Here is a 13,722-nt window from a genome sequence, read left to right as displayed (position 1 = left end):
GGGTGGGGGGGAGAGAGAAGAAGAGAAAGACATATATTATTGTTTATAATCTGCTTTATTCAGCCAAACCTTTCCCCAGCAGCCCTGCGGATTGCCATTTAAATCCCTCGCTGCCTTTTTTTAACTACCGCTGCGGGGAAAGAGGTTAAATGTGCAGTCGCTCCTAAACTTGGCATCTACTCCAGGAAATCACTTTAATTGAGAAGCATTAAATGTTAAAATGATTAAAATATAGAAAGCCAACAACACACACCGGTACCCATGGAAAAGCTTGGAAATCCATTTTCCCTCCCTCCCAGAATGGTTTTTCCATCTCACCTGCACCCACTGAGTGCTGTGATGGTAGAGGTGGGCAGTGGTGGTGGCAGGGATGGAGATACCCACCCACCTCTCCATTCCTGCAAAAAAACCCCCCAGGGCACGATGACCCGTGTCACTTGGCCCACCCAAGGATGCCAACTCTTCCAGACAAGACCCAAGAGGATCCCCAACACCAAAAACAGCCGACAAGGGTAGGTGATGCCAACGGTGGCCGCTTCCTGTTGAGGAAGAAAGAAAAAGAATCCCAAAGGCAGCAGCTTTGCTAAAGAGCATCCCGAGTTTATTTGACATCGCTTTCCCTCCAGGCGAGGGGGGGGTGACCGTACACATCTCATGCCGACGCACAGGAGGCAGGGTACAGAAGCAACGCCCCGGGCCCAGATTTGGGGGGGGATTAGGGGGGGTGTCCTTTCTCCCCAAAGACACGGCAATAAATAAGGTTTTATTCTTTGAAATCCTTTTATTATTATTTTTGTTGGGTTTGGGGGGTTTTTATCCCCCCCCTTTTTTTTTTTTTCTTTCCCCCCCCCCCCCAGGAAACAAGACTCTCACTTTCTGTAACTGTACAAAATTTACACAGCGAGGGGAGGGGGGGCGTTTGGCCCTCTTCTTGAAGGAGGTTGGAGAGCAGCAGACATTGTTCCCCCTTGTTCCACTCCCCCCCCTCCCCACCAGCCACCCGCAGTGCCCGGCGAGGCTGGGGGCTTGGCACAAAGCAGCACCCAAGGCAGGGGGTGGGCAGGGGGCACATGGGTGCGACTGGAGCAATTCCTGCAGCACCAGCACACGCAGGAGGGGCAAGGAGGGACAGGGACATACCGGTGATGTGCTTTCTTCTGTGGCTTTTTTTTTTATCCCCTTTTTTTTTTTTTTTTTAACCTCTCTCCTTTGCTTTCGGAGCCCCCCCACCCTGCTCCAGCCTCCGGCAGCAGCCAGCCAACGGGATCCACCACCAGCCCTCCCTGAAGTGCAGCCTGGCATCATCAGCATCACCCCAGAGTCAGGGGCAATAGCCCCCTGGATGGGGCATCCCGGTGGGGCAGAGCCAGCAGGCACCCCGGGCAGCAAGTGTGGAGCTGGATTTTATCCATTGAGCTGAAGGTCTTCAGCCTGGTGAGGGTGGAGGAGGTGGGGGCTGTGCTGGGGGAGATGGCCATCACAAGCCCAGGGATGTGGGTTTTGAGAAAGGGGCTGGTGCTGGGTGGGCTCAGCCAGGAGCAGACCCCATGGGGTGCTTCAGGCTGTGTCAAAACCACCCAGGTCCTCCCTGGCTGCCTGCAGCCACCCTCAATCCCACCGTGGCACCAGAGGAGGTGGGTGGCCGATGACAGGGGCCTCACCCCACCATCTCAGGTGCTTCTGCAGGTGATGAAATGTCCTTTTTTGCAACACCCTCAGAGCAAACACTCCCTATTCCTCCACCCACCCACCCTTCCCCAGCCCTTGCAGCCACTGCTCTCCATGTGCCAGCCCCAAGCATCCTGGCTGGCCCCACCACAGCCCAGTTTGGCCCTTGGGCATCTCGGGCTAGAGGGTGGTGGGTTGTTTTTTTTTTCCCTTTTTTAATTCCTCCCCGTTGCACGACCAAGGTAAAAGCCTCAGCGATGCACCATAAGCACTCCTGCCCACCAGGGATAAATCACAGCCCCACGACAGCTTCACACCCACTATGCCTGGAGGAGGCAGCATCACCCCTGGGCAGCAGGCAACGGTCCTTCCTGCCTGGACAGGTCCCCGGCCTCGCTAAAATAAACCCTTCTACAATATAGACTTCTTTTTTTTCTTTTTTTTTTTTTTTTTTTTTTTTTTTTTTTTTCCCCGCCGAGGCTCCAGGCAAGCGCCGAGTCAGGTTCCAACTCCGTATCGAAAAAAAAATAACTCTTGAAAATAGCAGCGGTGCTTGGCCGGGGGCGCAGGGGGGGTGGGTTTGGGGCCGGTGCGGGCGCTGGGACGGGCTCTGCCATCCCTGATTGTCCTTTCCTCCCCACCATCATCACACGTCCCACCGTGCCCCAGCCCTGCGCCGGGGGCCTCGCCGCGCGTCCCATGTGCCGACACCTCTCTTGTGCTTACACCCAAAGGCATCTGTGCCCCCCACATGGGAAGGGGGGAGCGAAAAAAGGGGGGGCCGGGGCACAAGGAGGGGGGGATGGCGAGCGGTGTTTAGAAAGGGGGGTGATCCATGTCGTCCAGCCAGGAGGCCGGGCTGGTGGGAAAGTCTGGGTACCCGACGCTGCTCCCCGTGGAGATGTCGGAGGTGGGGCCCCCCCCGGCCATGGCCCGCAGCGTCTGACTCACCCCCTGCGCCCCGTGGGCCACCAGGCCCAGGTTGCCGTCCATGGCGTAGTCCAGCCCGTTGAGCAAAGGCGGGTGGGAGGGCAGGGAGGAGATGGAGGACGGCGACTGGGGGAGGCCGTAGGGACTGCCGTCCCGCAAGTCCTGGTACGACTGTCCCGTCCCCTCCATGGGGAAGCTGCCGTTCAGCAACTGTCCGCCCGCCACGTCCCCCACGGCGCCGTAAACCCTGTTGGTGTGGCCCAGCTCGGAGAGGATCTGGTCTTCTGCCGGGGAGAGGAGGGAGAGCAGAGGTGGGGGGTCAGCTCGGGGGGAGGCCCCGCGTCCCCCCCGTCCCACACCAGCACCCCCCTCACCACGGAAGCTGAGCTCGCTGTCGCTGACGCCGCAGTCCTCGGCCGAGCTCTCCTTCTCCAGCTTGCCACCCCCGCGGCTCCGCTTGACGCTCTTGTAGAACTGGCCCCAGCGGTGACGCCCCGCGTCCTTCTTCAGACGCTTCTCCTTGGCCCGACGGTTCTGGAACCACACCTGGGGAGAGATGGGGGGATCGCTGGCACCACGGCACGCCAGCATCTCTGCCAACCAAGCACACCAGCACCCTGGCATCCCTACATGGTGGGATCCCTGCACCTCTGCCACCCAGCACCCCTGCCATCCCCCGTGCCAGAACCTGTGCAAACCAGCACCCCTGCAACCCAGCACCCACGTACCCCTCCATCCCACTACCCTGGCACCCCTACATCCCAGCATATCAGCATCCCTATACCTCTGCCACCCAGCACCCCTGCCATCCCCCGTGCCAGAACCTGTGCAAATCAGTACCCCTGCAACCCAGCACCCAGGTACCCCTCCATCCCACCACCCTGGCACCCCTACATAACAGCATCCCTGCACCTCTGCCACCCAGCACCCCAGCTCCCACACACCCATGCAAACCAGCACCCCTGCAACCCAGTACCCAGGTACCCCTCCATCCCACCACCCTGGCACCCCTACATAAGTGTCCCTGCACCTCTGCCACCCAGCACCCCCCCGTGCCAGAACCTGTGCAAACCAGCACCCCTGCAACCCAGCACCCAGGTACCCCTCCATCCCACCACCCTGGCACCCCTACACAACAGCATCCCTGCACTTTTGCCACCCAGCATCCCTGCAACCCCCCGTGCAAGAACCTGTGCCAACCAGCACCCCTGCAACCCAGCACCCAGGTACCCCTCCATCCCACCACCCTGGCACCCCTACACCTCTGCCACCCAGCATCCGTGCAACCCCCCATGCCACTACCTGTGCAAATCAGCACCCCTGCAACCCAGCACCTGGGTACCCCTCCATCCCACCACCCTGGCACCCCTACATAAAAGCATAGCACCCCTATACCTCTGCCACCCAGCACTCCTGCAACCCCGCGTGCCAGAACCTGTGCAAACCAGCACCCCTGCAACCCAGCACCCAGGTACCCCTCCATCCCACCACCTTGGCACCCCTACATAACAGCATCCCTGCACCTCTGCCACCCAGCATCCCAGCACCCCAGCTCCCACACACCCGTGCAAACCAGCACCCCTGCAACCCAGCACCCAGGTACCCCTCCATCCCACCACCCTGGCACCCCTACATAACAGCATCCCTGCACCTCTGCCACCCAGCATCCCAGCACCCCAGCTCCCACACACCCATGCAAACCAGCACCCCTGCAACCCAGTACCCAGGTACCCCTCCATCCCACCACCCTGGCACCCCTACATAACAGCATCCCTGCACCTCTGCCACCCAGCATCCCAGCACCCCAGCTCCCACACACCCATGCAAACCAGCACCCCTGCAACCCAGTACCCAGGTACCCCTCCATCCCACCACCCTGGCACCCCTACATAAGTGTCCCTGCACCTCTGCCACCCAGCACCCCCCCGTGCCAGAACCTGTGCAAATCAGCACCCCTGCAACCCAGCACCTGGGTACCCCTCCATCCCACCACCCTGGCACCCCTACATAAAAGCATAGCACCCCTATACCTCTGCCACCCAGCACCCCTGCAACCCCCCATGCCAGTATCTGTGCAAACCAGCACCCCTGCAACCCCACATGCCAGCACCCCAGCATGCCAGTACCTTGGCACACCAGCCCCCCAGCATGCCTGCATCCCAGCCCCCAGCACGCCTGCACCCCTGTGGGACCCCTGTCCCCCCCTTCACTAGGGGCAGGGTGGAGAGGGACACCCCCATGCTCTCACCTGCACCACCCTCATGTCAAGCCCGGTCTCGGAGGAGAGCAGGTACCCCTCCATCCCACCACCTTGGCACCCCTACATAACAGCATCCCTGCACCTCTGCCACCCAGCACCCCTCCTGTGCCAGCATCTGTGCAAATCAGCACCCCTGCAACCCAGCACCCAGGTACCCCTCCATCCCACCACCCTGGCACCCATACATAACAGCATACCAGCATCCCTGCACCTCTGACACCCAGCACCCCTCCCGTGCCAGAACCTGTGCAAACCAGGACCCCTGCAACCCAGCACCCAGGTACCCCTGAATCCCACCACCTTGGCACCCCTACATACCAGCATCCCTGCACCTCTGCCACCCAGCATCCCAGCACCCCAGCTCCCACACACCCATGCAAACCAGCACCCATGCAAACCAGCACCCCTGCAAACCAGCACCCCTGCAACCCAGCACCCAGGTACCCCTCCATCCCACCACCCTGGCACCCCTACATAACAGCATCCCTGCACCTCTGCCACCCAGCATCCCTGCAACCCCCCATGCCAGTACCTGTGCAAACCAGCACCCCTGCAGCCCAGTACCCAGGTACCCCTCCATCCCACCACCCTGGCACCCCTACATAAGTGTCCCTGCACCTCTGCCACCCAGCACCCCCCCGTGCCAGAACCTGTGCAAATCAGCACCCCTGCAACCCAGCACCTGGGTACCCCTCCATCCCACCACCCTGGCACCCCTACACCTCTGCCACCCAGCATCCGTGCAACCCCCCATGCCACTACCTGTGCAAATCAGCACCCCTGCAACCCAGCACCTTCTTACCCCTCCATCCCACCACCCTGGCACCCCTACATAAAAGCATAGCACCCCTATACCTCTGCCACCCAGCACTCCTGCAACCCCGCGTGCCAGAACCTGTGCAAACCAGCACCCCTGCAACCCAGCACCCAGGTACCCCTCCATCCCACTATCCTGGCACCCCTACAAAACAGCATCCCTGCGCTTCTGCCCCCCAGCATCCCAGCACCCCAGCTCCCACACACCCATGCAAACCAGCACCCCTGCAACCCAGCACCCAGGTACCCCTCCATCCCACCACCCTGGCACCCCTACGTAACAGCATCCCTGCACCTCTACCACCCAGCACCCCTCCCATGCCAGAACCTGTGCAAATCAGCACCCCTGCAACCCAGCACCCAGGTACCCCTCCATTCCACCACCCTGGCACCCCTACACCTCTGCCACCCAGCACCCCCCCCATTCCAGAACTTGTGCAAACCAGCACCCCTGCAACCCCACATGCCAGCACCCCTGAACCCCAGCATGCCAGTACCTTGGCACACCCGCCCCCCAGCATGCCTGCATCCCAGCCCCCAGCACGCCTGCACCCCTGTGGGACCCCTGTCCCCCCCTTCACTAGGGGCAGGGTGGAGAGGGACACCCCCATGCTCTCACCTGCACCACCCTCATGTCAAGCCCGGTCTCGGAGGAGAGCTGCTCCCGCACGTGCCGGGCGGGCTTGGGGGAGTTTTTGTAGGCGTTCTTCAGTGTCTCCAGCTGCTTGGCCGTGATGGTGGTCCGGGGCCTCTTAGCACCTGCCTCGGAGTCATCTGCAAGCAAAGGAGTCCGTGACAGCACTGTGAGCAATCCTGAACTGCCAGCCCACGCTGCTGGGGAGAAGCTCCCCAAAACCAGCTGCCCCAGAGCCCTCAACGACCCCTTCCCAGAGGTACAACCCCAGTGAGGTGACCTGTGGCCACCCCTCAGGCTGCCTACCGTTCTGCTTGGCTGTCTCGTAGTCCTCCTTGCAGACCAGCCTCCCATCCTCCATCAGGTAGAACTCGTCGCCGGTGGCCAGCTGCCGGCTGCAGATGATGCAGGCAAAGCAGTGGAGGTGGTAGACAAAGTCCTGGGCTTTGCGGACCACCTGGGTGGGAGGGATGCCCTGCTGGCACGCCGTGCATTTGGTCCCAAAACGCCTGCAAGGAGAAGAGGGGCAAGGCTGAGATCCCCCCCGAGGAGGTGGGCTTAGCTGGAGGCTGGGTGGGGACCAGGAGACAGGGCAGAGTTTAAACCAGCAATCAACCTAATTATGCATGACACTTCACACGGCAGGGGTTTATCTTCTTCAGTGTGAGAGACCAGCCTAATGGAGCCGAGGAAGGTTTGATTTTAATGGTTCTTTTAACTAATGCTTATAGGCTGCCTGATTTTTCCCCTGCAAGGACAGTACATATTTCATCCACATTAATACCAAATAAATTAATTACGCCGCCCCGCCAACATGATGAATCCCAGATTAATGCAGAATGATGGGGCTCTTACACCATAATGACAGCCCGATGGGTGCGTCGGGTGGGCCAGCTTGGGGTAGGCGTGGGCTTGAGCAAGCTCACCAGCACGGCTGCAAGGGGCGTGCAAGGAGCGTGCAAGGATGGTGGAAGAATTGTGCAAGAAGTGTGGAGGGAGCATGCAGGGAGCGTGCAAGAATGGGACAAAAAACATGGAAGGAGCATGCAAGAATGGGGCAAGGGGTGTGCAGGGAGCATACAAGAAGTGTGGCAGAAGTGTGTAAGGACCATGTAAGAATGGTGCAAGAAGTGTAGAAGCAGCACACAAAGACCATGTAAGAATGGTGCAAGAAGTGTGGAAGCAGCACACAAGGACCATGCAAGAATGGTGCAAGAAGTGTGGAAGCAGCACACAAGGACCATGCAAGAACGGTGCAAGAAGTGTGCAAGGAACATACAAGGAGTGTGCAAGGCACATTCAAGGAGTGCACAAGAAGCATTGCAAGGAATATGGTGCAACAAGGAGCGTGGAAAGAGCAACCAGCTGCCCCAGAGCCCTCAACGACCCCTTCCCAGAGGTACAACCCCAGTGAGGTGACCTGTGGCCACCCCTCAGGCTGCCTACCGTTCTGCTTGGCTGTCTCGTAGTCCTCCTTGCAGACCAGCCTCCCATCCTCCATCAGGTAGAACTCGTCGCCGGTGGCCAGCTGCCGGCTGCAGATGATGCAGGCAAAGCAGTGGAGGTGGTAGACAAAGTCCTGGGCTTTGCGGACCACCTGGGTGGGAGGGATGCCCTGCTGGCACGCCGTGCATTTGGTCCCAAAACGCCTGCAAGGAGAAGAGGGGCAAGGCTGAGATCCCCCCCGAGGAGGTGGGCTTAGCTGGAGGCTGGGTGGGGACCAGGAGACAGGGCAGAGTTTAAACCAGCAATCAACCTAATTATGCATGACACTTCACACGGCAGGGGTTTATCTTCTTCAGTGTGAGAGACCAGCCTAATGGAGCCGAGGAAGGTTTGATTTTAATGGTTCTTTTAACTAATGCTTATAGGCTGCCTGATTTTTCCCCTGCAAGGACAGTACATATTTCATCCACATTAATACCAAATAAATTAATTACGCCGCCCCGCCAACATGATGAATCCCAGATTAATGCAGAATGATGGGGCTCTTACACCATAATGACAGCCCGACGGGTGCGTCGGGTGGGCCAGCTTGGGGTAGGCGTGGGCTTGAGCAAGCTCACCAGCACGGCTGCAAGGGGCGTGCAAGGAGCGTGCAAGGATGGTGGAAGAATTGTGCAAGAAGTGTGGAGGGAGCATGCAGGGAGCGTGCAAGAATGGGACAAAAAACATGGAAGGAGCATGCAAGAATGGGGCAAGGGGTGTGCAGGGAGCATACAAGAAGTGTGGCAGAAGTGTGTAAGGACCATGTAAGAATGGTGCAAGAAGTGTAGAAGCAGCACACAAAGACCATGTAAGAATGGTGCAAGAAGTGTGGAAGCAGCACACAAGGACCATGCAAGAATGGTGCAAGAAGTGTGGAAGGAACATACAAGGAGTGTACAAGAAGCATGCAAGGAATATGGGTCAACAAGGAGCGTGCAAGGAGCATGTCAGAATGGTGCAAGGAGTGTGCAAGGAGCAGTGTGCGCCTGTGTGGGGGCAGCCAGGCTGTGGTGGAGTGTGGTTGCCCTACGTAGACGTGACACCCACGTAACACCCAGACAACACCTGGTGACACCCGGCGCCAACTGAATGAACAGGAGGAGGGTGACAGGAGCCACGAGGTGGTGGCAGCGCAGGAGAAAGTCAAAAATAAATGGCCATTCCCCTGGTGTTTTCAGCAACAGATGGGGGGGTGGGCTTTGGGATTGACAGGGGGCAGATCCCCACCTCCCAACGGCACCAGAGCAAGGGTCTCCTCTGCTCCCCCCAACACCCCATCTGTGGGGTGCCAGGACCCCATGGAGACACCCAAGCGTTGCAGCAGCCACCCAGGCAGCAAAGCCATCAGGATAAATCTGTCCCCTACGCCTTAAACAGAGCCATCAGCTTCGGAGGAGGCAGCCCAAGAAAACCCAAGCCCCCAGCCCCAAGGCTGCAGGTGACATCCAGGGGTGCCCAGGGGGTACAGCCCCCCTCCCCAGGCACCTCTTGCTGCCCCGCCGAGGGCAGAACATCCCCCTAAATCATGCAAAAATCACCCCGTGAGCCCCGCGGCTGCCTGTGCCCTCGTGCTGTGTGGAAAGCTGGGGCACAGCCACCCCCAAAACCTGAGATTGTCCCCGAGTGTCACAGGTGTCACCCCGGGGCAGGTGGCAGGCACCGAGCGTGAGTGGAGCCAGCGCCATTTCGGCAGCTGCACCAAGGGGTGTTGGGGAGTAGAAGGCGAGGAGGGAAAACCTGCTTTGTCTCATTTTCTGGGCTTGGATCCTAACCAGAGTCCCTGGACATCTGCTGGGGAGACCTCAGCTCTCCTGGAGCCAGCTGGGAGGGAGGGAGGGTGGGAGAGAGAGGGATGGAGGGAGGGGTGGGATAGGATATTGAGGGAAGGGGGGATGAAGTGATGAAGGGAATGGAAGAGGGGAGAGAGGAAGGGATGGAGGCAGGGATGGGAGATCAAGGGAGGGATGGAGGGAATGGAGGGAGGGATAGGACAGACAGACAGTGCTTCTCTGTCCCCAAGGCTAAGCTGGTGCACACTCTGCAGCCCCATCCTCCCTCTGTCCATACACTCCCACCCCCACATAACACCATTAAAGCCATTTTAAACCCCTGCAGCATCCCAGGATGTTTCTGCATCACCTGGGGACGGACAGACCTACCCACGGCCAGGGACCAAGAGCTGCAATTTGAAGGGGGGGGAGAAAAAAAAAAAAAAAAGATAAAAAGCAAAAAAATCTGGTCTTTTTGGAAGCAGCTCCTGCATTGCAGACCTGCCTCTGAAGTTGGCCTTAAATCCTCACGTCCTCCACAGGTTACCTACCCCCAAATCAATGAGCAGTTGAAATAAAGGTGAGGCGAGTGCCCGGGCGAGCGCCGAGATGCTATTGATTGGCACCAAATAATCCAGGCAGGACCTCATCTAAGAAAGTCGCTGATCTTTCAACTCTAATTAACATTGATTACCTGCACCTTTTGGGCGACTATTTAAATGACTTGGAGATTAATAGGCTGGAAAATATCAGAAGTGAAGTGTTATTACCCGGGCTGTACCGGCCGCTTTGACCGTCGCGGGCTGCCCAGTTGGGAAGGAGAAATTCAAACTGGATCTTTGGCCCTGATGGCTGGTGAGGGGGGACATGTAGGAGGCCTGAGAGCCCGGGGATGGGCAGGCAGGGAAAGTCCTGCCCAGGGATTAGCACAGAGGGTAATCACCGTCGGTTGGGTTAGGTGGCTGGTGGCAGGGGGTGATGGGGAGAGCCGGCACAGCCAGGGATGAGCAGGAGATGATGGTGTGGGGAGGCTGCCCCCGTCCCCAAGGTGCAGCAGGTCCTTTCTGGCTGGTCCCCACCACCTGTACCCGGGTAGGAAAAGGCACCCGCTGGCCAGGATCCAACCCTCCTCCCTGCAGGAGGTGTCAAGCAGCATCTCCCCCACTTCACGGCGATTCGGCGCCAGCAGAGCTGTGCCCGACCCCACTGCAACACCCTCTGCCATCCCTTTGGGAAGCTCTTAGATTTCATCTAAGCAGCCAGGGACTAAAGCATCCCTGCTGGAATTTAAGGGGAAATGGGTTGTCCTGCTGTGCAAGAGCAGGAAAATGCCCAGGCTGAGGCATTGCACGGCTTGGAAGCAGCTGCCAAGGAGATCAAATGAGGTTTTCACAGAACCATGAGCAAAAAAATGATAAAAAATAAAAAGGGGGGGAGGGGGGGAAGGAAAGAAAAATGTAAAAAAAAAGAAAGAAAAGAGAAAGAGAAAGAAAAGAGAAAGAAAAGAAGAGAAAGAAAAGAATCTTGTTTGTGTAACCTGTGACTGAAAAAAAGTCATTATGATTAAATAAAGGAAAGTAAATAGTAGGCAAAAAAAGAAAAAAAAAGAAAAAAAAAAGAAAAAAGAGAAAAAAAAAGAAAAAGAGAGGTAAAGAAACGAGGGTAGAGAAATGGGCTCAGCAAACCCCTGAGCTCAGAGAGGAGCAGGCAGTGCTGCCTCTGCCTTGCACGGGTTTATCCTGCCCTCTAGCTCTGAGCAGAGCCGGGGCCACTGCCGAATTCACCACAGCTCACCATCCCATGGGGACTGAAAACTGGCACAGGGGAGGGGCCGGGAGCATCAGGGAGATTTGAGGCTTCAAGAGGGTTAAATCCCAACAACCAGCATCCAGCCTGCGGCAGCTGTAACCCACCAACATTTCCTTCATTTCCACAACAACAAAAGGAAGATAAATGAAGATTTTTGGGAAAAATTGTGCTTAAAACGGGGTTGTGTGTTTGCCAGCTCCACGGCGGGGGGCAACATTTCCTTCATTTCCACAACAACAAAAAAAGGAAGATAAATGAAGATTTTGGGGAAAAATCGCGTTTAAAACCGGGTTGTGTGTTTGCCAGCTCCGCGGCAGGGGGAGATGCTGTTTTCGGGGGGTGGTGGTACTCACTTGAAGAAGTCCTCCTTGCAGTAGACACTGCCGGCCCGGGAGAAGCAGCGGTCGGCCAGCTGCATCTGGCAGTCGGCACACTTGAGGCAGGAGCTGTGCCAGTGCCGGTCCAGGACCTTGAGGATGAACTTGTCCAGGATGTGCTGGTTGCAGCCGGCGCACTGGGGGATCTCTGGGTGGGGAGGGGGGAGAGAGACGGAGAGAAGAGCAGCATCAGCCACCGCGGCCCCATCACCCCTGCGGTGCTTCCTCCTGCCCCACACGGCTGGCAAAGCCCAGGGTTGGCTGGTGTCGGTACTTTTTGGGGTGATGAGATGCCACCCCTCGCCTTGCCCATGTCCCAGGACATCTTCCTTCACCAACCATCGCTAAAACCCTCCGCAGTTGCAAAGCTCACAGCCTCGCCATGCACAGACACAAACACAGGATGCTTCTCCCTTCTACACCCCATTTTTCCAGCCCACATCCTGCTCCCAGCCGCTCAGCTCCCTCTCTGCCTCTTCATCCCTCTGCTCAGCTCCCTCTCTGCCTCTTCATCCCTCTGGGATGGCATCCTGCAACCCCTGACCAGGGACACAGCTCGTTGTCGCCCGCTGCAACCCCCATTCTCCAAGTGCCAGGCTGTTGGGGTCACCCGGGGGTTCACCCACAGGATCCCAGCTGTGACACCAACCACCTCCACACAGAATCACAGAATCTTCTAGGTTGGAAGGGACCTTAAAGATCATCTTGTCCAACCGTCAACCTAACTGACAAAAATAGACACCCACGCAACAAACAAGGAGCATCATCACTAAACCATACCTCCCAGCACTACATCAACCCGTCTTTTGAACACCTCCAGGGATGGTGCCTCAACCACCTCCCTGGGTAGCCCATTCCAGTGTCTGATAACCCTTTCAGTGAAAAATTTTTTCCTAATATCCAGCCTGAACCTCCCCTGGCGCAACTTGAGGCCATTTCCTCTTGTCCTGTCGCGGGTGGCGTGGGAGAAGAGACCGACCCCCACCTCTCTACACCCTCCTTTCAGGTAGTTGTAGAGAGCAATAAGGTCTCCCCTCACCAGAGGCTTTTTCAACATGGACAAACATCTCTTCCCCCTCTGCTCCTGCAGCATCTCACAGACCATGAGCCACCCACACCAGCCCCACCAGCAGCTGCCCAGTGCCCCTCTCCCTGCAGTGCCAGAGCACCGGGTGACTTGGCATCCCCCACGTTCCAGGACACCAGTTTTCCTGTGACGGGGACAGCAGGTTTCTGCCCATTTCTGCCTCCTTTCTCCCATCCAGCCGGGGTGTTACAGATCCCTGTCGCTGGAAATGCCTGGAAAACGTGGGCTGAACCAGGGACAGCAGGTCCAGCCCCATCCCTACAACACTTGAGCTGTGGGAAGATGCTTGGAGACCCAGAGGAGGAGGGCTTTTCCTAAGGCAAGATACACACCTGGCCAACTCGACTCCTATACAATGTCCACCTATAGACGGGCAGCTTCTATAGATCTGGAGAGCAGGCTATTTATCTCTCTCTCTCTATCTGCCCATAGTTCAGAATAAACGGGAGGTGCTGTAAAAGTCTGCAGGAGAAGATTGCCCGGTTAAAAGCCAGGCACATCATGCTGACACGCGCACATGAAAGAAGATTGATTTTTAGGAGGGGGAAAAATAAATAAATAAATAAATAAAAACAACAGCCCACAAACCATGCCCGTAGCCGGAGCGTAAGAGCAGGAGAGATGTTTATGCATAAGGGCTGCCTCCCTCTCCCGCCGGAGAGCGGCTGACAGTAAAGAGCGGGCGGGGGGAGTGTTTGATTAGTATTTTTTTTTTTAACGCTGCTACAAGTGCTGGGGAGGCGCAGGAGGGACTCTCTCCTCCCCAGCCCCACCGGCAGAGATGGGTGGCTCCTTCCCTAAAACAAGCCCCCGCACCCAGAGCTCGGCACAAGAGACAAGGGACGGGAGGAACCCACCCCCGCGCCCCGCTCTGGGTCCCCCCC

At 57.7% G+C, this 13,722-nt stretch overlaps 1 protein-coding gene across 1 annotated transcript in view; it reads right to left on the bottom strand.

Annotated features, from left to right (window-relative positions):
- Positions 1-2,484: 2,484 nt before the first annotated feature.
- LHX4 (LIM homeobox 4) overlaps positions 2,485-13,722 on the bottom strand; it is a 37,096-nt gene continuing 25,858 nt past the window's right edge. The window contains exons 2-6 of the mRNA XM_014943383.1: positions 11,728-11,899; positions 7,755-7,957; positions 6,294-6,448; positions 2,973-3,144; positions 2,485-2,882 (exon numbers count right to left, since the gene is read on the bottom strand). Of these exons, the coding sequence (XP_014798869.1) occupies positions 2,485-2,882; positions 2,973-3,144; positions 6,294-6,448; positions 7,755-7,957; positions 11,728-11,899 (1,100 nt within the window). The remainder of the gene's footprint in view (positions 2,883-2,972; positions 3,145-6,293; positions 6,449-7,754; positions 7,958-11,727; positions 11,900-13,722) is intronic.

Source organism: Calidris pugnax, unplaced genomic scaffold (assembly GCF_001431845.1).
Source record: "Calidris pugnax isolate Ruff unplaced genomic scaffold, ASM143184v1 scaffold63, whole genome shotgun sequence".
Taxonomy (NCBI): Eukaryota; Metazoa; Chordata; class Aves; order Charadriiformes; family Scolopacidae; genus Calidris; species Calidris pugnax.
This window is presented reverse-complemented; position numbering and strand designations above follow the sequence as displayed.